We start from the raw sequence: 22261 nt of genomic DNA, 5'->3' as shown, positions 1-22261 counted from the left end.
TATTTCTCTTTGCAGCAAAAAATAAAAAAGGAGTACAGCAAGATTTTTTTTTTTTTTTTAGATCCACAATTTATCAAGTCACTAGGACTCAAGCATTAGTTGATGCAACAAGACTGAGTATAGGCTTGGATTTTTTTCTGTCATTTTGTTTTACAAAAGGTTGGAATTAGTTACACCACCTCAGGTTCTCACCAGAGTAATATAAAGAGATTATTTATCAATAACGGAGATGGTGTTAGAGATTTAAAAAAAAAAAAAAAAATGAAATACATATAACCTGTATTGGGGGTAAATTCTTGAATACAGGTACTAGCCACCCGTTCCTGAGCGCTAATATTCAGCATAAGATGGCCAATGAATATTAGCAGTTAGTAGATAACCAGCTGTGTCACAAAATTTAGACTGCTGGCCTGCTAAGTTGGACAGCGATGGTCTTATAAACATAGCTAGCCAATACTGAAAATTGACATTGCCAAAAACAGTCCAGCATTGAATATCTGGGCTTAATGATGAGAGAGACAGAGAGGCAGACAGAAAGAGATGGTAAACAGTGGGAAAGAGATGTTGGATATAGCACTGGAAGGGAAGGTACAAAGATGCATGGTGAGCACAGAGAAAGAAGAAAACGACAAATGAGCAGGAGATCCTGGTGAGCGAGTTTACAGAAAACAAACAAACCAGAGCCTGGGACCAACATGATTTGAATAATAAAATGACCAGATAACAAAAGGTAGAAACAATAATTTTATTTTCTGTTTTGTGATTACAATATGTCAGATTTAAAATGTATATCTTGCCAGAGATGTTGTTAGACAGTGAGTGTGAGCTAGGACCTAACAGAGAGAGGAAAAGTCTTTTATTTTGTTTATACCACAACGCCTGCGCGGGGTTGGAGAGGACAAAGGGGGGTGAGGTGAGTGAAGAGGCTACAAAATAAACCTGCCAGGATGTTTGAAAAAAAGGCCCAATTGGGCAGGAAAAGTGAATCAAATCGAAAAATAAATTCAATGGGCCAAATTGAATCAAAACATTTTTCCCTAAATCAGGCAGCACTATTGAAGACAGTTATCTGTTGATGTATTTATGTAATAGCACTGTCAGTTTGACAGAAGTACAGATGTTAAAAGACAGCTTAATTTTAGTTGTAGGATGTATTGTCTTTTTTTTTTTTTAACCCATACAAAATATAAACAGCCTAGGTTTAGGATGTGTAGAAATTTTTTTAAAAAATAAATAAATTATAGCTTTAGAATATCAATCCCTTGCATCATGAGGATAGGAAAAGATTTATTAGCAAAACCATTTCCAATTTACAACATTTTTCAAAGTAATCCAAAGAGTCCTACTCCAGCAGGAAGAAGAACTTTCCTCCCTATCACATAATGCTTACTTACAGACAACATCAGGAGCCTCCCATAAATTTAGGAAATCATCTTCCTTCACGTGCATAGAATATTTTTGAAGAGAACGCTTGTGGGCAGCTGATAGTATCTCTTGAAGAATATCAATATGCCTTAGTTTTCTGCATAATCCAGACACTCTCATTGCTTCTTCATGACTATTAATAGCTTTGCGTAAATGTGTTTTTCCTTAAGAAAACAGATGAAAGATAGTGTGATCCTTATTAGTACTTCAAATAACCATAAAAGCTACCACCCCATTTTATTAGTTACAATAGAAAGCGGAAATCTTGCACTGAGAGGGCTGTCTTTAAACAAGCAAACATACCATCAAACCAGGCTAAAAAATATAAAGTGCTTCACATAGAAGTACTCTACATTAGAGAATGACACTGGGACAAATTTTTCCCCGTCCCAGCCCCATTCCTGAAAGATCTATCTTCAACTGCACATGCTTCAAACACTTTAAAATCGTAAGTGGTTAAAGCAGAGCTTACAGGAATGTGGGCAGGGACAGCGACAAAACTTTGGGGGATGGGACGGGGAAATTGAGTTCCTGCAAAGATGGGGACAAATTTGTCCCTGTGTCATTCTCTAGTCTACATCAACTTTAGGCAATAACACATAGATGTATATAATTGAATATTTTCAGTGTAGTGTATTTGACTTTAACCACAAGAGGTGTCAACAGTCCACTACAAGGGGCACACTTTTTTTCTAGTAATTTTTTCCTCAATTATTTTTATTGAGAAATATAAGGGTAGATTAGTTCTTACCTGCTAATTTTCTATCCTTGAATTCCCCCAGACCAGTCCACATGCTTGTGTGTATGCTGTCCTGCCTGCAGGTAGAGACTGAAACCTATTGACCTGTGATATCACTTAAGAACTCTGTATAATCCCCCAGCCAGTCACAACAAAGCAGACGAACAAAGGCAATTTAAAAAAAATAAAATCTCCCCTAGGAACTAGTGAAACATTTAATAGAAAAACACTATTGATAGATAAAGCCCTGAAGACTAAAGATCCTAAAGGAATGATGAACTAACTAGCCAAAATCAAAATCTTTATACTTCAGAAGATAAGAAAACAAACTGATGTTATGAACTATAGGTGGGCTCTGGACTGGTCTAGAGGGACTCAAGAAAATTAGCAGGTAAGAATTAATTTACTCTACCTTATTGTCTCACCAGACTAGTCCAGATGTTTGGGATGTACTTATTGAAGGTGGGATACTAAAATCTCTGCCGCTAACACTTTGGCCATAAGGACTGAATCACTGAGATTTAACATCCAATATCTAGTGGTGGACAAAAGAATGTATAGATTTCCACATTGCTGCCTTGCAGATTTCATGAGAAGGAACTAAGGTGTTTACATCCCAAGCAGTAGATTGACTCCTTGTAGAATGACCATGCAAGTAGATGACCATGGAGAACATTCACATAAGCAATAGCCTCTTTAACATCTAAATAAACTACATTTAAGTAAAAGCCTTCATAAAAGACAAGAGTGCCTTCAAATGTTTCCTATAAACTGGATGACCAGAGAATTGGAGAGGGAGTGCACTAGATGTGGTGTATTTAGATTTTAGCAAAGCATTTAACAGTGTTCTATGCAGATGTTTAATAAACTGAGTGCCCTCGGGATAGGCCCCAAAGTAACGTGCTGGGTCACGAACTGGTTGAGTAGAAGGCAACAGAGGAAAGTGGTCAATGGAGATCACTCTGAGGAAAGGGATGTTACCAGTGGTATGCCTCAAGGTTCTGTTCTTGAGCCTGTTCTTTTTAACATTTTTATAAGCAATATTGCTTAAGGGTTGTCAGGTAAGATTTGTCTCTTTGTGGATGATACCAAAATCTGCAATAGAATAGACACTCCGGATGGTGTGAATAACATGAAGAAAGACCTGGCAAAGCTTGAAGAATGGTCTGAAATTTGGCAGGTACAATTTAATGATAAGAAATGCAAGATTATGCATTAGAGCTGCAAAAACCCGAAGGAATGGTACAGTTTCCAAGTTTATTTACAGTTTTATATACCGACCATCAAACAAATATTTGGATGGTTTACAATTGCTAAAACTGGAGTTTATAAAAAGAAATAAAAAGTAAAATAGAGCAATATAATGACAGGACAAGGACAAAGATATGGACAAAATTGATACAAAAGGTACTGGGAAGGGGAAAATTCAAAATGACATCAAAGTCAAAAATAAAAATAAAAGGGAGGTAAAAATGGGAAGGGAGAGAACGAATATGGAAGGGTGGTCGCTTCTTAAAAGTGGTTCTCTTTAACTGTTGTAGATGAATGAAAAAAAATATCTTAGCTTGAATTTTGGTATACGTCTTAAAATAGAAAGGTTTTAAGTTTGATTTTGAATTTGTCAAGAGAGTTTTCCGAACAGTGTGATGAACTTATGTGCATGACAGAAGAGCAGGACTTGGGTGTGATTGTATGTGATGATCTTAAGGTGACCAAACATGTTGAAAAGTGACAGTGAAAGCTAGGATGCATAGGAAGAGGTATGGCTAGTAGGAAAAAGGGGGTATTGATGACCCTTTATTAGACTCTGGTGAGATCTCACTTAGAATAGTGTACAATTCTTGAGACCACACCTTCAAAAAGATATAAAAAGGATGGAGTCAGTCCAGAGGAAGGCTACTAAAATGGTGTATAGTCTTTGTCATAAGGAATACAGGGACAGACTTAAAGATCTCAATATGTATACTTTGGAGGAAAGGCAGGAGAGGGGAGATATGATAGAAACGTTTAAATACCAACGTAGCATAAATGTAATGAGGAAAATTGTATTATGCAGAATATAAGGGGGTGGGGCATATCCAATATATATTAAATACAATTTTAGTTAAGACTTTAAAAGACACCAATATTATAGCTGAATAATAGAAATCCTTCACACACAGCAAAGTATAAACACCAGAATTTGCAGGGTACATATTTTTTCTTCATAGAACAAATTATGTTTTAATGTCTGAAACATGATGCTGGAGCCATAACATAGCAGGAACCTGGAAATAAGCTAAAAGTCACACTGGCATATTTGACGCTTGATGAGTTAGGGGAAATCATGTGACTATAACCATGTGGTTGCAGAAATGTATTGTTTAGCAAATGAGAAAGTTTCTGGTAAACATATTTTTCTTCCAGCAGTTGTTTAGACGGTTTAGAGAGAGAAACACATCTGTTTATGAGAACATAGTTTTCTTCCACTTACATAGGGCAAATGTTGATGAGTTGGAGTTATTGAAGATCTTGTGATTATTTCTGTGAACGAGATATTTGCAATAGAATAGAACATGTCTGCACGGTCCTTCTATTGCTGACAAGAGGTGAGACAAATAGCATGTGATGAGTGAAGTCACTGTTGCTAAGGAAATTATTAACAAAGTAAAATTAATAGCAGACCATGTGATCTCAATGGAAACCAATAGAATATTTGTAAATGGAAGATGTACCAGCTACATATGTTTAATAATGAATTAATTAATGATGTCAATAAAATGGCCAGTCACTTGTATTAGGAAAGCCTTTCTGATATCCCATTATTTTGGTGGATGCAGAAATGCTTCTCAAAGCTTTGACTATCTAGCTACACTTGTGTGAGAGATTTCTTACCTGAATTCCCCAGAAATAGAATTAAGAACTGAGGAATATATGGAAGTATTAGGAGGCAGGTAGATAGCCTGAGTATATGGTTATTTTAACCAAACAGCTGCGCATGAGTTGAGTCTCTTTCTTTTGAAAGGAAACTCTGGAATATGAGGGAATAGGATGAAGTTAAGAGGTGATAGGCTCAGGAGTAATCTAAGGAAATACTTTTTTACAGAAAGGGCGGTAGATGCATGGAACAGTCTCCCGGAAAAGGTGGTGGAGACAGAGACTATGGGCCAGATTCACCAACCTGCCCAATCGGGCCCGATCTGGGCAGGTCTGACAAATAACGCAAACTAAAATATGAAGATGGGGTGATCGGTGGAATGCCCCCATCTGCTGGCATGGATCGCTTTTCTGTGATCCCCACGCATGCACAGACCATCTGTAGATGATCTGCGCAAGCCCAGAGCCGCAATCCTTTTATTTTATTTTTTTTATAACTAACTTTTATTATTAGTTTTTAGTCCTACGAGCCCGTGGTTTAATTACAAAACATGTATTGTTGTACTTTTGGTTTTCTCGACCTTGTTATGCTTTTGCTTTATTCTGTGTGTTTGCTGGTTGTACAACAATAAAACACGATTTACACTAGATTTGATCATATGATTTATTAGTTTCCCATTAGTTTTTTTATTTCAGTTTGCTAAAATGATACTTACAAATAGTCACAATATTGCATTACCTTCTTCTTTATAAAGTCCAGCAAGCTGAGCACATGTTGCATAAAAAGCCTAATGTCATCTGTGTTTATTACAGGTCATGCAAGCTCTTGTAGCTGCTTTTCTTTGCTGATGCTGCTTCCCTTTTATGAGTGCCACTGAAAAGAATAGAGAGCTTATCCAAACTATTTAGTGGAGTTGGGACTATAGAGGACTGCGAGGAATTAAAAAGGGACCTGAACAAACTAGAAGAGTGGGTGATGAGATGGCAGATGAAGTTTAATATAGAGAAATGTAAAGTCTTGCATGTAGGGAACAGAAACCCGAAGTACAGCTATATGATGGGAGGGCTGGTAATGGGTGAAAGTACCCAAGAAAAGGACTTGGGAGTAATAGTGGACAACACAATGAAGCCGTCGTCACAGTGCGCAGTGGCCTCTAAGAAGGCGAATAGAATGCTAGGTATTATCAAGAAAGGCATTACAACCAGATCGAAAGAGGTCATCCTGCCGTTATATCGGACAATGGTGCACCTGCATCTGGAGTACTGCGTCCAATATTGGTTGCCGTACCTTAAGAAGGATATGGCGATACTCAAGAGGGTTCAGAAAAGAGCGACACGATTGATAAAAGGTATAAAAACCTTTCATAAGCTGAGAGATTGGAGAAACTGGGGCTCTTTTTCTTGGAAAAGCAGAGACTTAGAGGGGACATGATAGAGACTTACAAGATCATGAAGGGCATAGAGAAAGTGGAGAGGGACAGATTCTTCAAACATTCAGAAACTACAAGAACGAGAGGGCATACGGAAAAATTAAGAGGGGACAGATTCAGAACCAATGCTAGGAAGTTCTTCTTCACCCAAAGGGTGGTGGATGCCTAGAATGCGCTTCCAGTGGGTGTGATAGGACAGGGTACGGTATCGGGGTTCAAGAAGGGATTGGATGAATTCTTGAAGAAAAAAAACGATAGAAGGGTATAGATAGAGGATCACTATACAGGTCCTGGACTTGATGGGCCGCCGCGTGAGTGGACTGCTGGGCAAGATGGACCTCTGGTCTGACCCAGCAGAGGCACTACTTATGTTCTTATGTCCTTATTGCCTTCATACTCTTCAGGTACTTCAATATGCATCCCACATCTAATTTGAGCAAAACAACTGTACTAGCCTCATTTTGAAAATCCTGAAAAATGGGTAAAGATTAAGTCTGATTACGATGGACGGGCAACACCACTTTTAAAAGGAAGGATAGAACTGGTCTAAGTACAACCTTTACTATGCTAAAGACCAAAAAATGATTCTTACAGAGCAAGGCCTAAAATTCTGAAATTTGCCTTGCTGAAAAATGGCTACAAAGGAGGCTTAACTAAGGTAGACAAAATGTGGTGCTTGATAATCTTAACACTATTGAAAAAAAAACAACCCAAACATACTACATCCAGATGTGAAGCCAAGTTCTTTCCTTCGCTAGACCTATAAAATAGGAAACTAGTTCTACCTTCAATGAGGCTAACATCAGCCCTTTGTCCAAACCGACTTGCAAAAAATCTAAAATATCTGGAATAAGAGAGAAAGGGGATGGGATTTGATATACCACTTTTCTGTGGTATAAACATTAAGCTGCTACTGCAAGAATGCAAATAAAATGCACACTTAACTTGACACCAATTCTTAGAAAGCCTCCAAACCCTTATGTTTGTTAATGAGACAGACATTTGTCTAGAATGTTACAAGATACAAATTACTGCATTTCTTTGAAGGGGGGAATAAACATGTAGATAAAGTTGAGTCAGTTTTTATTGTGTATCTAGGTTTTCAAAATGCACTGGACATAGTACCTCATGAACGATTCGTGAAGAAATCAGAAAATCATGGGATAGGAGATACTATCCTATTGTGGATTACAATTTGGTTAAAAGATAGAAACAGAGAGTAGGGTTAGGATTAAATGGTCAGTGTTTTCAACGGAGAAGGGTGAATAGTGGGGTTCCCCAGGAGTCTGTGCTGGAACCACCGATTTTTAATATATTTATAAATGGTCTAGAGATAAGAATAACTAGTGAGGTAATTAAATTTGCTGATGACAGAGATATTCAAAGTAGTTAAATCACAAATTGACATGTTTAAGAGTGATAAATCACCTGGACTGGATGGTATACATCCTAGGGTACAGAAAGAACTCAAACATGAAATTGCTGATCTGCTGTTAAGTGATCTGTAACTTGTGCTAAAATCATCTGTAGTACCTGAAGACAAGGGTGGCTAATGTTACTCCAATTTTTTAAAAGGATTCCAGGGGAGATCTAGGAAATTACATACCAATAAACCTAACCTCTTTGAAGGTGTGAATAAACATGTGGATAAAAGTGAGCCAGTTGATGTAGTATATCTAGATTTTCAGAAAGCTTTTGACAATGTTACACCTGAAGCTCCTGAGAAAGAAGTCAATTCCTCCTTACCAATAATACAGACCCAAAAGGATCCTTTCCCAGTGAAACTTCATCTTCCTTAGACAGGCTGTCTTCCTCTAGTCCAAATTGCTCTGCCAAACTTACATCTATCTCCTCCTCTGCTTGACAGACTACAGAAAGCCTATCATTCTGATTTTCCAACCTTTCCAACCTGTGCTACTTAAAAGCTACATTAGGAGAAGAAGAAAGGACTAGGTAAAGCAAAAGAAGTAAAGGGTAAATCTTTGCCCATACAAAAGGCTTTGTGCAACAAGAGAATAAATTCAGGTGAGAAATATTGAGCAAAATTTAAGTCTTGCAACCTATCCACAAGAGTAGGATCTGTTGCTGCCAGCACAGAGGAAGACAACCGAGATGACTCATCTTTGGTAGCAACCGCTAGCATACTGCAAACAAGGTAGCAGTTCTTCCAAAAATTGAGTCTGCTGCTACTTCAACTTGCTGTCTGTGCTCAGGTGGAGGAACCAGAACACTGTTCATCCAATGGTTCTTAGGCACCGAGAGAAAAGGAAACTCCAGTTTTATCTTCACACTGTCATAGTTTCTCCTGCCACAGTAGCCAACCTTTGCATCTAACAACCAGAACACCAATTGCTTTTATCTTGCAGCACTGCTATAGTGAAAACACATCAGCAACTCTGGAGGAAGATATGACAAAGAAAACCGTTAAAGTCAAAAATCAAAAGATTCAGGTAAACCACAATGGGTAAATAAAGACCAAAGCAGCACAGATACAGGCAGCAGCTAGTCAAACTGTCTGTTCAGCAACAATTCCATTTGGGCACTCAAGGTTTTCCACCATGACAAAGCTAACCCCTTAAGAAAAGGGTTGGTCAGGGGAGAGGGAGGGGACCCGAGACCACTCCTAAAATAATCAGTTTTTTCTTAAAGCCAGAATCCCCCCTCCCTTCCAGGTTGCTCTCAATAGTTCTCAGTCTCCACCAACAGCACAAACTCATCCATCTGGACTGGTCTGGCAGGACTATAAAGAAATACAGTTTAAGAAAATCTTTCCACTATTTTTTTTTTTTTTAAAGAGAGTTCATAATAACACCCCTTCCAAGCAAGAATTAGCCAAGAAAGAACAAGGTGGCTGCAATGATGTGGCATTATTACTCACAAATTTGAAACTTCTTTAAAGAAAGGCATATTTCTTGTATTTACTCAGTGAGTGAATGTGGTAATTACCTAGCTGTGTTCGTTGAAGTTTGTCCTTTAACAATGTTAAGGGTGTTAATCCTTCTGGAATGTGATCATATAACTGGGCCCAGGCCTTTTCCTGTTTGTCTTCATCATCACTGGCTTTCACTGCAAATCACATAGCACCGAAACTATTTTAACCTTTGATTTTTTTCTTTTCCATCATCAAATTTTTGAAATAAATAATAAATCTGTTTTGGAATTCTGATGTAGTATTAAAAGCAAGCAATATAATAGCCTGGAAATTATTTTCCAATTATATTTATAAATCTTTATTTACCTTGCTAGTTTTCTCTCTTATTTTCCCTTTAGTCTTTCTTATATATGCCTCTAGAACACACTGGGACTCTACAATGGAAAACCTCTTTGGTGCTAAAATAATCTGTATTTATCTAGTAACCAAGCTGTGGGCAATTCTCAGCCCGTCTGAGGCCCAAACATATGATCTCACCCATGTTCTACAGCTGGAGCTCCAATCTGTACACATCTTCCCCAGAAAATGCTACCATAGCAAACTGGTGAACAACTGCCTGTATAAAATGTAAAAGTTATTTATAATGAAATTAATTTACTTACAGATATGATCTATCAGAACAGTGGCAATGAAGTAGTGGGCAAGAGCTTTGTAATGTTCGGCCTTTACTTGTGCCATGATGGACCAAGAATAAGGAATGTTGTCTTTGATTGGCACCTGGCTCATGGCATTGTGAACAAGGATGTAAACATCACTGACCTAGAAGAAAGCATAAAGACATAGCCATCTATGGTTATAGCTATAATTATACACACACTATTTTGTGAATGTGAAGTAATGCAAATTCTGCCCAAGTAGGGGGATCCAAAGGGGACCTACTTGCAGCTGCTTCTAGGAAATTTGTAAAGTAGATCCCTCTGCTAGACCTACAGTCCTGTTCCAGAATTGTCACAGGGGCTCTTAATTTGAATTTATACTTCTGTGAATATGGCAGAACATAACATCTTTCATTTAGAAATAAATTATTTGACATTGAGTTGAGAGAAAAATACTCCTACAGTAGCAATCAGTCAGCTCTGTGCTCTGGAAAATATGTATTTCAACTGGACTGGCTAACTAGAGGTTAATCAAAAAGCAAAGATATTTATTTATGTGCTGGTACCATCTCATCCAGCGTTGACTCTCAGGACCATCAGTTCAATAACAAAGCTAAGAAACCAACTAGGGGAGGCGGGCAGGTTGTGAGAATGTATGCTTGCTGACCTTGAAGAACACTTGCTACAGGTACGTATTCTTTCCTCTCTCAGAGAACAAGCAGGCATAATATTCTCACATGTGGAGCTCCCAAGCTGCCAGAATCATGACTCTGGAAGGGGTTAAACATTGAATATACAGAAGCCTGGCGAAACCCTACAGGATTGGAGGGAAAGATGGCTTTAAGTAGAGAATAGGATTTTGCAGAACTGCTTGCACAAACCAACCATCTCTTCTGGAGCCATAGCCCATGCATTGTGGGTTATCACATGGCCTTGTAGGGTCAACCCAGCCTTAATATATGCAAACGCGATACAGTTTGCTAGCCAAGAGGAGATTGTTCTTTTGGATACAGCAAATCCTAGCCTATTAGGATCAAAGGCAACAAAGAGCTGGGAGGACCCTCTGTGTGGCTTAGTGCAGTCCAGGCAGTATGCCAGAACATGTTTGCAGTCCAGGGTGTGAAGGGCTGCTTCTCAAAGATGAGAATGTGGGCTCCGTCCTGATCTACCAAGCTGATCAGCCTTCCTCTCCCCAATGTCCCCCACGCCGCTCCAAACTCTCCCTGCAGAAGCGTCAGACCAACCAGCATTCCTCTCCCCGACGTCAATTTTGATGTCGGAGAGGAAGTTCTGGGCCAACAATCACTGCCTGGCTGGCCCGGAACTTCCTCTCTGACGTCAGAATTGACATTGGGGAGCGGAATGCTGGTCAGCGCGACGCTTCTGCAGGGAGAGCTTGGGGCGGTGGTGGCTTGGGGGCCTGTTTCCCAAAGGTGGCGGCAGCAAACCTAGTGGCTTGGGGAGGGCAGGAAGGGAGAAAGAAAGAAAGGGGGCAGGCAGGGAGACAGAAAGAAGGTAAACAGAAAGAAAGAAGAGGCAGGGAGAAAGAAAAAAAAAGTTGGGAGAGAGAATGAGGTCTGGAGGACAGGAAACATACAGGAGGCTGAAAGAAGGGAAGAAATAATGGATGCACAGTCAGAAGAAGAAAGTGCAACCAGAGACTCATGAAATCACCAAACAACAAAGGTAGGAAAAATTATTTTATTTTCAATTTAATGATCAAAATGTGTCTGTTTTAAGAATTTATATCTGCTGTCTATATTTTGCACTATAATTCCCTTTTACTAATCCGCAATAGTGGTTTTTAGCGCAGGGAGCCTATGAGCGTCGAGAGCAGCGTGGGGCATTCAGCGCAACTTCCTGCATTAAAAACTGCTATCGCGGTTTAGTAAAAAGGGAGGGGATATATTTGTCTATTTTTGTATAGTTGTTACTGAGGTGACATCGCATAGAGTCATCTGCCTTGACCTCTTTGAAAAAAACCCGGAATATGAATAATTAACATTTTCTCTGCCTTTCAGTGTGCTTTGTGTTTTGTTTTTATTTTTTGTTGGTAGATCATTTTGACTTGGTCATTTTAAAAGTAGCTCGCAAGCCCAAAAAGTGTGTGCCCCCCTGCTCTAACCTTTAGTCGCTAAATAAGTCTACCCTCATCTTTCTCTGATTTACAACATATTCTTTCCGATTTACATACTTCTCGCTTTAAAACCATTAAATCAGTATCATACCAGATGTCTGATAAACGATGTCTTTTCCCACATTCTTTCAATGGTGCAATATCATTTAGAACCTAAATTTTTCCATCCTAGGATGAAATTTGGATCTAAGTCTGAGTAGATATTAAGCTATAGTGCGTCCAAAATTCTACTGGGTTCAGTTGTCCTCTTGTCCAAACAGTTTTCTCTTTGAAATTGTTCCTTGGTTTCATTTTGGGTTGTTTTTTAATCCAGCATAATTCAAAATTACATAAAAGGTTTTGCCTTAAAACATGGAAAAGAAATGTAATCAAATCTAAGTGGTGACCTTTCTGATGGGTTTTAGTCGAAGATGGTTTGGAAAAGCCTTGAGAAGTAAGGAAGGAAAGTAGATCAGTTATGCTGGAATTCTCTTCCTGTTCGAGGTGTAAATTAACATCACTGGCTAAAAAATTGTAGGCACCAGCTACCGAGTTTGCAAGGAGGAATTCGTAGAGTTCCTCTTTTCCTAGGTGCCATTTGTTAGGGGGTATATAGAATATCGTGATGATCAAATTATCTTTACAGTCCTCTTTAGATATTTTGCAAGTGCGAATTTCCAGATCATTGGTTAGTTTAAATTCTAGTTCTCAAAACTCAAAATGATCTCGAAGAATTATTGCTAAACCACCTCTTTTTGAGTTTCTTGATAGAGGAATAATTTTGTAATCTAAAGGTAGTATATCACCTATGATAGTATCTTGATCAGAAATTAGCCATGTTTCAGTTAAAAGTAAAATATCGAGGCGGGTTTCTTCCAGCCAGTTTTTGACTAATTGTGCTTTGTTCCTAACCGAACGTTCAGATATGCTCCAGAAATATTGTAATGTTCCAAAGGAGCCGAGGGCTCAGAACATCGTAAGTTTTTTTAGGAATCGTTTTCTTTTGTGCAATGGTCTTAAGGAATGGCGGGTGGCATTAACCACAGGGATTGGGAAAGGACCCGTTTCCATGCAGTCGTGAAGGACACGAAAGGGGCGAAGAGATTTTTCAGGCCCAGTGATTCTATCCCATGTAAAGTAGGTTGGGATTGGTTCAAGTGCTAAGGCTCTTGAAACCCAACTTCTCGTACCTAGCAAGTAGAGAAGGTTATAAACTTTTCTGTAAAGTCAGCCATGTTAGTCCCGAGATTAAAAATAAAAACTTAAAGAATATGAAACTAAAACCAACAGAGTGGAATAATTGGCATCCAAAATTCCTGAATGTAGTTTGCTTTACCAAATGGAACATTGGTTTCTGTAGAAGGCTACAAAGAAAGATTGAGGTTGCCTCTGCAGGTGTTGCGCACTGTCTTGTGTCTATTCTGTAAAATAGCTGTAGCTAAAGATGGCCGCTGGATCAGAGCTATCTGTCTCCAACAGGGAGAGTGTGGGGAGGTGGGGACGTTGGTAATGCTCTTTAAAAAAGTAAAAAAAGGACAACTGCTGTTTGAACTGAGAATGAAGCTGAGACTTCTGTGTCTTTTGTTGTTTTGCATGGCAACACAGACCCGCAGGCCTAGAGGATGACGAAGATGGATGATCATAACGATATTTCATGTTGTAGTAATATAAACAACTAGATGGAGCAGAGTATCTTCTAGAAGAAGACAAGAGGTTTGAGACTTAGACAAAGTAACATGGTGTGTGTGTGTTTTTAAAATTTTATCAGACACTTCTTCAATCATCACTCTTGCAAAGAATATCTGAAAGAGTCTCCTGGACTAAAGTTTGTTTCTCTGAATGTGAACCAGTGAGGCTCATTGAGGATTGTCAGAGCTTGCAGTTGGCAGCCCTCTGCTAAACCCAGAGGACATCACCCACCAGGAACTGCCCTCACAGGCTAGGAGAACCATTTTAACAAGGACTTCTCAAGTCTGGCATGTTTAGGTTACTAAGTGAATGCAGATGTAGTTAAACATCCTTTGATAGAAGGCCTTTGTGAGAATGAATAAAATCATGATTACCAGCTTTTTATGCTTATCCAAACTGCACAGATTAACAAGAGAAAGTACCACTAATAAGTTTCCCGTTTTGTATTTCGTTAAAAGGACTAGCATGATATAGGTTCTTACTAAAATAAGGTATACTCTACACTGCAGACATTATACAAGCCTTATTCACAATCCAGAATAAAAAAGCACATTGATGTTACTGAATATGAGGAATATGTGCTCTGAAAAATTACAATCAAATCCAGTATATTTCTCAAACTATTTTCTAATATATAAACTTAATGTCACTCTAATATCATTTCCCTACTAACACTGTAAGCTGACTACTACTTGTGCTTTATAACAATCACTGTAGGTTCACAGTCATAGCCTTTTGGCTGAAACTGAAACCCAGACAGTAAAAGGATTTTGAGACAGTTTTGGCACCATAACTGAAACGGAAATTTGGTTGGCCTCTATGACTATTATATTGTCAAATTGAAATGTGTCTCTAGAGGCACAAAGACGGCAATTTGCAAAATATTTCCATGCATTAAAAATATTTTATGTGAGGAAATGGAGTTTTAGAAAACTGCCTGCTGCATTTTTCTTACAGTTATGTAGGGAGAGATGGGATGGAGACAAAGAATACACTCATATGCACACTTCTATTTCCATAAGTATGTGTTGCTATACATAGATAACACACAAAACAGCTGCAAATCCATGCATATGTTTCTCCTGAGTCAAATTTTCAAACATTTTCCCTTTGCAAACTGAAATAAAATCTATGGGCAATTGTTTAAAAGTTGCCCCTAGGTAATTAAGGCATATGGGACCATATGTTGCACCTATTGTAAGAAAGGCAACATAAGCATCTATGTGCCTTTATACAAATCTCCCTGAACGCTCCAACACAAAATTGTACCTGCTCTGAGGTAAGTTTAATATGATAGGAATTGGTGCATATGGGTGTATTTTATAGGCACAGTATTGATTCCATCTCTACTTTCCCTTTTTAGCTAGCCTCAGAACACCTACAGCTGTATTTTGAACAAGTAGGTGTTATCTTTCTGAGCACTAATTTTTATGTACGCACCAACTTTTATAAAAGTGCCTACTTGAGCACATAACACGTTTCTACATGTCCAAGTAGCTTAAAATATGCTCCCATAATGTGTGAGTATTGCTCTAGACTTCTCAACTTCTTCAACCCCTAAGCCTAACAAATATCAATCAAGTACCCCTGCCCAAGCTCTGCCACAGACCCCACCCCCATAATAATAGTACTAATTGTAATGCAATTTCTTCCATTCATTTTTCATATACACACAATATAAACTTATTAACAATACATAATGGTAACCACAAAATTAAACATACACAGAGAAAATGTTAATTATCATTTATATTCGTTGTTGATTGGGTTTTTTTCCAAAAAGGTCAAGACAGATAACTTTAAAACATGCAATGTCACTTCAGTAACAACTATAGAAAAATAAACAAATATAGTGCATAATATAGACAGCAGATATAAAATTCTCAAAACTGACACATTTCGATCACTAAACACTAAATTGAAAAGAAACCTGCTTTCTGGCTCCTACACACTTCCTCTCTTCTGGACCTCATTCCCTTCCCCAACCAACATCTCTCTCCCTCCATAACACCCCCATTGGCAAAGGAAGAAATAAGAAAATTGGGCAGAGAGAGGAGTGAAGTAGAGATGCATGGAGAAGAGAAGGATGAGAGGGAGAAATGTTGGATATGGTGGTGGAGAAGGGACAGATTGAAGGAGATGCAAAGGGAAGGAATGTTGAACATAGTGATGGAGGGAGAGATATGGCTTAGTGCTGGAGAGGGGTGATAGGAGAAATGTTGGACATGGGGCTGTTGGGCAGTGGTGAAAAATGCTGCACATGATCTGGGATGTGAGAGAGGGAGAAATGTTGGATGTGGCAGCAGAGAGAGTCACCCTGGTTTTCTCTATCTCGAGTCTACCCCTCAACCTCAAACTCAAGAGCAATGCAAGGAAATTCTTCTTTACGGAGAAGTGGTGGATGCCTGGAATATGTTCCTGAGAGAGGTGGTGGAGATGAAAATGGTGATTGAGTTCAAAAAAGCGTGGGATGAACACAGAGGATCTAGAATCAGAAATAATAGCAAATATTGAAGAACTAAGGCCAGTACTGGGCAGACTTGCATGGTCTGTGTCTGTATATGGCCGTTTGGTGGAGGATAGGCTGGGGAGGGATTCAATGGCTGAGAGGGTGTAGGACTGGAGTGAGCTTTGACGGAGACTTCAGTAGTTGGAACCTAAGAACAGTACCGGGCAGAGCTTTGGATTCTTGCCCAGAAATAGCTAAGAAAAACCAACAAATTTTGAGATTGAATCAGGTTGGGCAGACTAGGCGGACCATTCGGATCTTTATCTGCCGTCATCTCCTATGTTACTATATGCCACTTCTTGATAAGATCATCCAGGTTTCTAAGGTACATTTTGGTGCTGAGCTATAGAGACAATCAACTATGGGTACAAAGTATTTCTCTAAAGGGTAAGGAGGGTGCATTCAACCTGGCTGGTGAGTTATGCTCCTTTTAAGGGTACAAAAATCAATGGCATATAATTCTCAATATCTCTTTCACCTAAGTCTACTCACACAATGTGCCAATCATATCAAATGAACCTAGGCGTGTAAGAAAAATCCCATTATATATTTATATACATTAAAGGAAGCCTCAGCCCCACCACACTACCGCTATGTTAATTCTTAAACTGCGGGAAGAATTACGTGGCACCTCATCATTGGCTGCCAGTATATATTTTTTAATGCATTTTTTACCACCTTTTTTAGTATTGTTTATGTTCTCCGTGGAGCATATGCAGGAAGGAAATGGGAGGAGAGAAAAAGGGGAGCAGACAATGGAAGTGGACAGAGAGAGGAGAAGGTACTAGATGGGAGGCGTAGAGAAAGAGGGCACATGATGGAAGGAGGGGATAAATAAAAGGAGGGCACATGATGGGGGAAAGGATTGAGTTAGGAAAATACTGGAGGGGATGAGGGAAAGAGGTGGTAGACAGTAAAAAAGGAAATTGATGAGAGGGTAGTAAGAACGTAATCTAGACGGATGCAGAAAATAAATTGAAAAGGAAAATGAGGGAAAAAAGGGAAAGGGATTGCAGAGGAGAGATGTGGGAGAGGGAAGGAGAGGAGAGAGAGATGCCAAACCAATGGGGGGTGAACGGAGAGATGGAAGTGGGAGGCATACAGTTTCTGGAAGGGGCATAGGAGAGAAGATGCCATATAGATGCAGAGATACAGCAGACAGTGGATGGAAGGAAGAGAGTAACAAAAAGATGAGGAAAGCAGAAAAAAAAATTATATTTATTTATTGCTTTAGGAGACATGTGTCACTGTTTCTGTGGTGTTGCATTGTATGCAGAGTCCAGCTTCTTGCTAGTTCAATTTAACCTTTGTCTATGTATTTCTATTTCATCCCCCCTTTTACAAAACTGTGGAGCATTTTTTAGCGCCAGCCATGGTGGTAGCAGCTCTGATGCTCAGAATTCTATGAGCGTCAGAGCTGTTACCACCATGGCTAAAATCCACACTACAGTTTTGTAAAAGAGGGAGGGGTTAGTTTGTGATTACATATTCCATACTAGGTGAAGGTGTTTTCTGTGTTCTGTGTGTTCGAAAGACATGGTTTTCTGTTAGGCTTGACTGCAGGATTGATCTGTACTAGTCTGGCTTGTTTAGTTTTACAATGGGTGTATTGATGTTGTACTGCTCACTGCAGTATGTAAGATGCTGCCTTTTCCTAGGTACTCATGTGTGACGTGTGGATTGTTACTAAAAATCATGTTTTTCATACAGATGGGGGGTGTCAAAAAATGATGGGCCCCGGGTGTCACATATGCTAGGTACGCCACTGGATTGGTACAATCTAGGCACCTACTGGTGACCAACTTTTAGCAGCTTTTGAGAATTCAGCCCAAAATGTCAAATATAACCTAAGGTCTTTCTATTAATAAATCATTCGGAAAAAAGTACCTTTGCAGCTTCTTGTGCCATTCTCACCAATGTGAAGAATTCATTTTGTATGCCAGGCAGACTGATTTTCTCAAAGAAGCATTCTTGAGCTTCAGCTAGCATCATCTTCACTAGTACACTCAGCATGGCTGGGCTCATGTCATAACTAGGCGTGTGAGTAAATGTTTCTTTTAGGTAGTTTAGAACGCCTGAAAAATCAAAACAGCGCATAAAATATATATGACTTTCAAAAAATTATTTTAAGTTTAATGCATATTGATTGTTGTGCATAGTGAAAGCTGAAATTTTTAACTTCATAAAATATGCATCAGAAAGAACATCTGACTTCCAGCTTTAAAAAAATGTTCTAAGAACTGTTGGCAGATGAATTTTAAATCATCTCAGTTAAGCACAGAAAAGAAAATTTACTAAGAATGCACACTGTGACCATGTGACCTAAGCGAGGTCTTGATTGGTTGCACAAGACTCTGGAGTTCAGAAGCATAGCCAAACCTGCAATTTACGGGCAGCCCAAGGGGACGGCAAAGTATTCTTCTCAACCCCCCTCCCACGCAGACAAGTTAACCATACCTTTGCTGATGTATCCTGCTAGAGCTGGTATTAAGACATAGCTGGGACCCAGGGCAAAATCTGGGGAGGGGACCTCAAAAGCCCACTACCAGATCATGACTTCTTCAGCTTCCAGTAGACTTAGGGTTCTCTGACCAGGGGACAACTGTCCTAGTTGTACTTTCCTAACAGTTACAAGAGTACAGTTGTATATGCCAGGCAAAAACTTAAAAAGAAAACGTACTGTACAGTATGTTAGTTTAGCAGAAAAATCACATTCATACCAAACCAAAATTACTATAGGAGGCAATGTGTCTCTTTGTTTCTTTGGTGGTGTACTACAAGCAAGGTATGGCTTCTTGGGATTTTGGTTTAAAATATGTTTATTATTTTTGTTCAGCAATTATGTAATTTTTTTGGCATTTGTGTTGTGTGTGTGGCTGAGGTATTCTGTTAGCATGAGTTTTCTATGTAGCATTCTGTAGTAATCTGGCTTGTTCAGTTTTCCCAAATAGTAGAGGAGATATTTGTTCTGCGTTTGTGATTTATAAAACAAAAATGACAGTTATGCAGAATAGGAGTGGCCTAGTGGTTAGAGCTGCAGCCTCAGCATCCCAGCCTGCTCCTTGTGACTTTGGGCATGTCACTTAACCCTCCATTGCCTCAAATATCACAGTTAGATTGTGAGTCTGCCAGGACAGATAGGGAACATACTTAAGAGTAGTGCAGGGAAAAAAATTTCGATTCAATTTGGTCTATTGAATCAATTTTGATTCAATTTGATTTTCTTGGCCAATTGGATGTTGTTTGTTTTTGGGGGGGTTTTTCCCAAACATCCTGGAGGGTTTATTTTGTAGCCTCCCTCCCCAACCCCCCAACCCCCGCCTTTTCCCTCTCCAACTCCATGCCAACGCTATGGTGTAAACAAAAAAAGTATTTTCCTGTCTCTGTTAGGTCCTTGCTCACACTCGCTAACACCAGCTCTGGCAGAATATACATTTCAAATCTGACATATTGTAATCACAAAATAGAAAATAATTTTTTTTTTCTGCCTTCTACTGCCATTTGCAAGATTTGTTTCTTTCCCACTGTCTACCATCTATCTCCCTGCCTTGTGCCCCAAGTCATACCTCTCTATTCCCAGCCATGCAGCACCTTTCCCTTCTTCCCCTCCATTAAGATGTGCAGCATTCGTTTCTCTCTCCCTACCCTCCACCCTATGTCCATCATTTCTCCCTCTCTTGTCTCCATGCATGTCTCCCTTCCCTCCATCATACGCAGGATTTCCCCCTCACCCCTTTCTACCTTTTCTCTCCCTCTCCTCCACCCCAACAATTCTTCCTCCTTTCTCTCCCCCCATATGCAGCATCTTTCATCCCCTCCTATCCCCCTGAGCAGCATCTGTTCCCTTGTATAGTAGCTTTCCATCCCTCCAACCCTCCCATCCCCTGTGAGATAGTTTTCCATCCCTCCCTCCCATCCCCCTGTGCAGCACCACCCCATTGACTCTCCCCCACCGTGAGACTTGACCTATCTCCGAGGCCTCCTAAAGCAGTAGCATCGCTCTGAATGGGCTACTTGCGGCCTGCCCCGCTAGGGCTTTCATCTGCTGTATCATCAGTGATGCGGCAGAGAGAAAGCCCTGGCAGGGCAAGCCGCAGAGCAGCCCATTCAGAGCAATGCCACTGCTGCTCATCCACCACCGTTGCTACTGCAAGTATGTCAGGAGTGGGAGTGGGGTAGTGGTGTTGGTTGCTAAATCGGTGACTTCAATTTTTTCAGACAACGAATCAATTCACTGAAGTGAATCGGTAAATTGATTTGAATCGGCAAATAGAGCAGCACTAAGAGTACCTGATTATTATACAATGTACTGTAAACCACTTTGGGTGAATCTTTTCATGAAAAGGGCAGATATTAAATCCCAATAAATAATAATAATTACAACAGTGCCACCACTCCCTGCTGCTTCCTTTCTGCTCCGAACATGCCAGGCATTATTGCAGAATGAAGAAAGCCTTGACCAGCACTCAACAGAAGCACCTAACAGCTAGATTCAGGAACCACAACTACTTGCTCCAAAGGGAATATGTTTCTATGACTTTTGGCCAAGAATGGTCACCACAATGGCCAAGCTAAGTAAGGGAAAGGAATGGTAAAATAGGAGTAAACTCCTATCTCCAATTTCAATTAAGCAGTGAAAGCATATTAGAGCAGAAAAAGAAACGTACCCCTTCCCTCCCCCCCCAAAAAAAGGGAAGAATGTATCATTTCAATATTGCAACAATTTACTATAAACAAGTAGCATTGCAGGAACTATATTAGATTACTTATCTCAAAACCAGTTAGTCTAGATCAGCTGGCACATACCTTCTGTTGCATGCCCATTATTATCCTTTATACATGATAATTACTTTTCATCCAAGGTTTTCTTTGAGCCAAATTTGTAATAGTCTCGCATTTTTAATTTAACTCTATGATCCTTAGGGAAACCCAATCAAATCTATGCATTAAACCTCTGAACATCTTTGTGTCAGAAGAGATTCTCCCTCAAATCTCCTTTGCATGACATTTTATCTGGTGTTAAAAAACTGAAGACTTTATTGCCTACAGCTTATTAAATCACTTCAACAACTGCATTTTATTCTAGTATAGATATCCTCAACCCAGTCCATTGGCCATACCTAACCAGTCAGGATACCCACAATGAATATGCATAAGATAGATTTGCATACAGTTGAGGTAGTGCATGCAAATCTCTCTCATGCATATTCATTGTGGGTATCCTGAAAACCTGACAGGCTTGTTGTGTTCTGAGGACTAGGTTGAGAACCCCTGGTCCACTATAGTGGAGGAATAATCTTGTGATAAAAGTAGCAGGCTGTAAACCTGTTCCTTGTGACCTTGAGAAAGTCCCTTAACCTTCCAGTGCCTCAGCTACAGAGACTGTAAGCCCTCTTGGGCAAGGAACTACCTACTGCATCTGAGTGTAACTCATAATTAAATCAAAAACCCATGTTCATATCCTATAAAACATAATTCATAATGAAAAAGATATGTATCAGTGGAAAGAAATAGAAATTTATTGCATCCTGGTAAGGGGCTCAATTCAAACATGTCATCACCTATGTAGACTGGCAATCCATAAAGCAGTGCTTCCTCATAGCAGTTCCCAGACCAACTGACAAAAAGCATGTTATAAGAAAGTTGAACATATTGGTAAAGGCAAACAAAATACTAAAACGGCATTGCTAATAGAAACGTCAGCACCAAGCGATTATTCTGTACAACAAATAGAGAAAAGTTAGATCCTCAAGTAACATAACATAACATAGTGCTTATTGACCACGTAACCAGAAGTTCAACGCGGTTTACAAAAAGTTATAAAAGTAAACATGTTACATAAAATAAGATGATTCGTTAAACAGTCAAATATTTAGAAAAAAGATAGGTCTTCAATTGTTTTCTAAAATGGCCATAGGAATGGGTAGTAAGCAAGAATATTTGGAATTCGTTGTAATGAAGAGCTGCCT

The 22261-nt window shown here is 39.3% G+C and overlaps 1 protein-coding gene across 2 annotated transcripts in view; it reads right to left on the bottom strand.

Annotated features, from left to right (window-relative positions):
* Nucleotides 1-22261, bottom strand: part of RHPN2 (rhophilin Rho GTPase binding protein 2) — a 119471-nt gene that overhangs the window by 34496 nt on the left and 62714 nt on the right. For both annotated transcript variants that reach the window (XM_033943394.1, XM_033943393.1), the window contains 4 exons: nucleotides 18180-18367; nucleotides 9985-10141; nucleotides 9397-9516; nucleotides 1395-1589 (listed from right to left, as the gene is read on the bottom strand). In XM_033943394.1, coding sequence (XP_033799285.1) covers nucleotides 1395-1589; nucleotides 9397-9516; nucleotides 9985-10141; nucleotides 18180-18367 — 660 coding nt within the window. The remainder of the gene's footprint in view (nucleotides 1-1394; nucleotides 1590-9396; nucleotides 9517-9984; nucleotides 10142-18179; nucleotides 18368-22261) is intronic.

The sequence above is a fragment of the Geotrypetes seraphini genome, chromosome 4 (genome assembly GCF_902459505.1).
Source record: "Geotrypetes seraphini chromosome 4, aGeoSer1.1, whole genome shotgun sequence".
NCBI lineage: Eukaryota > Metazoa > Chordata > Amphibia > Gymnophiona > Dermophiidae > Geotrypetes > Geotrypetes seraphini.
Note: the sequence above shows the minus strand (reverse complement) of the source record. Positions and strands in the feature narration are given on the sequence as shown.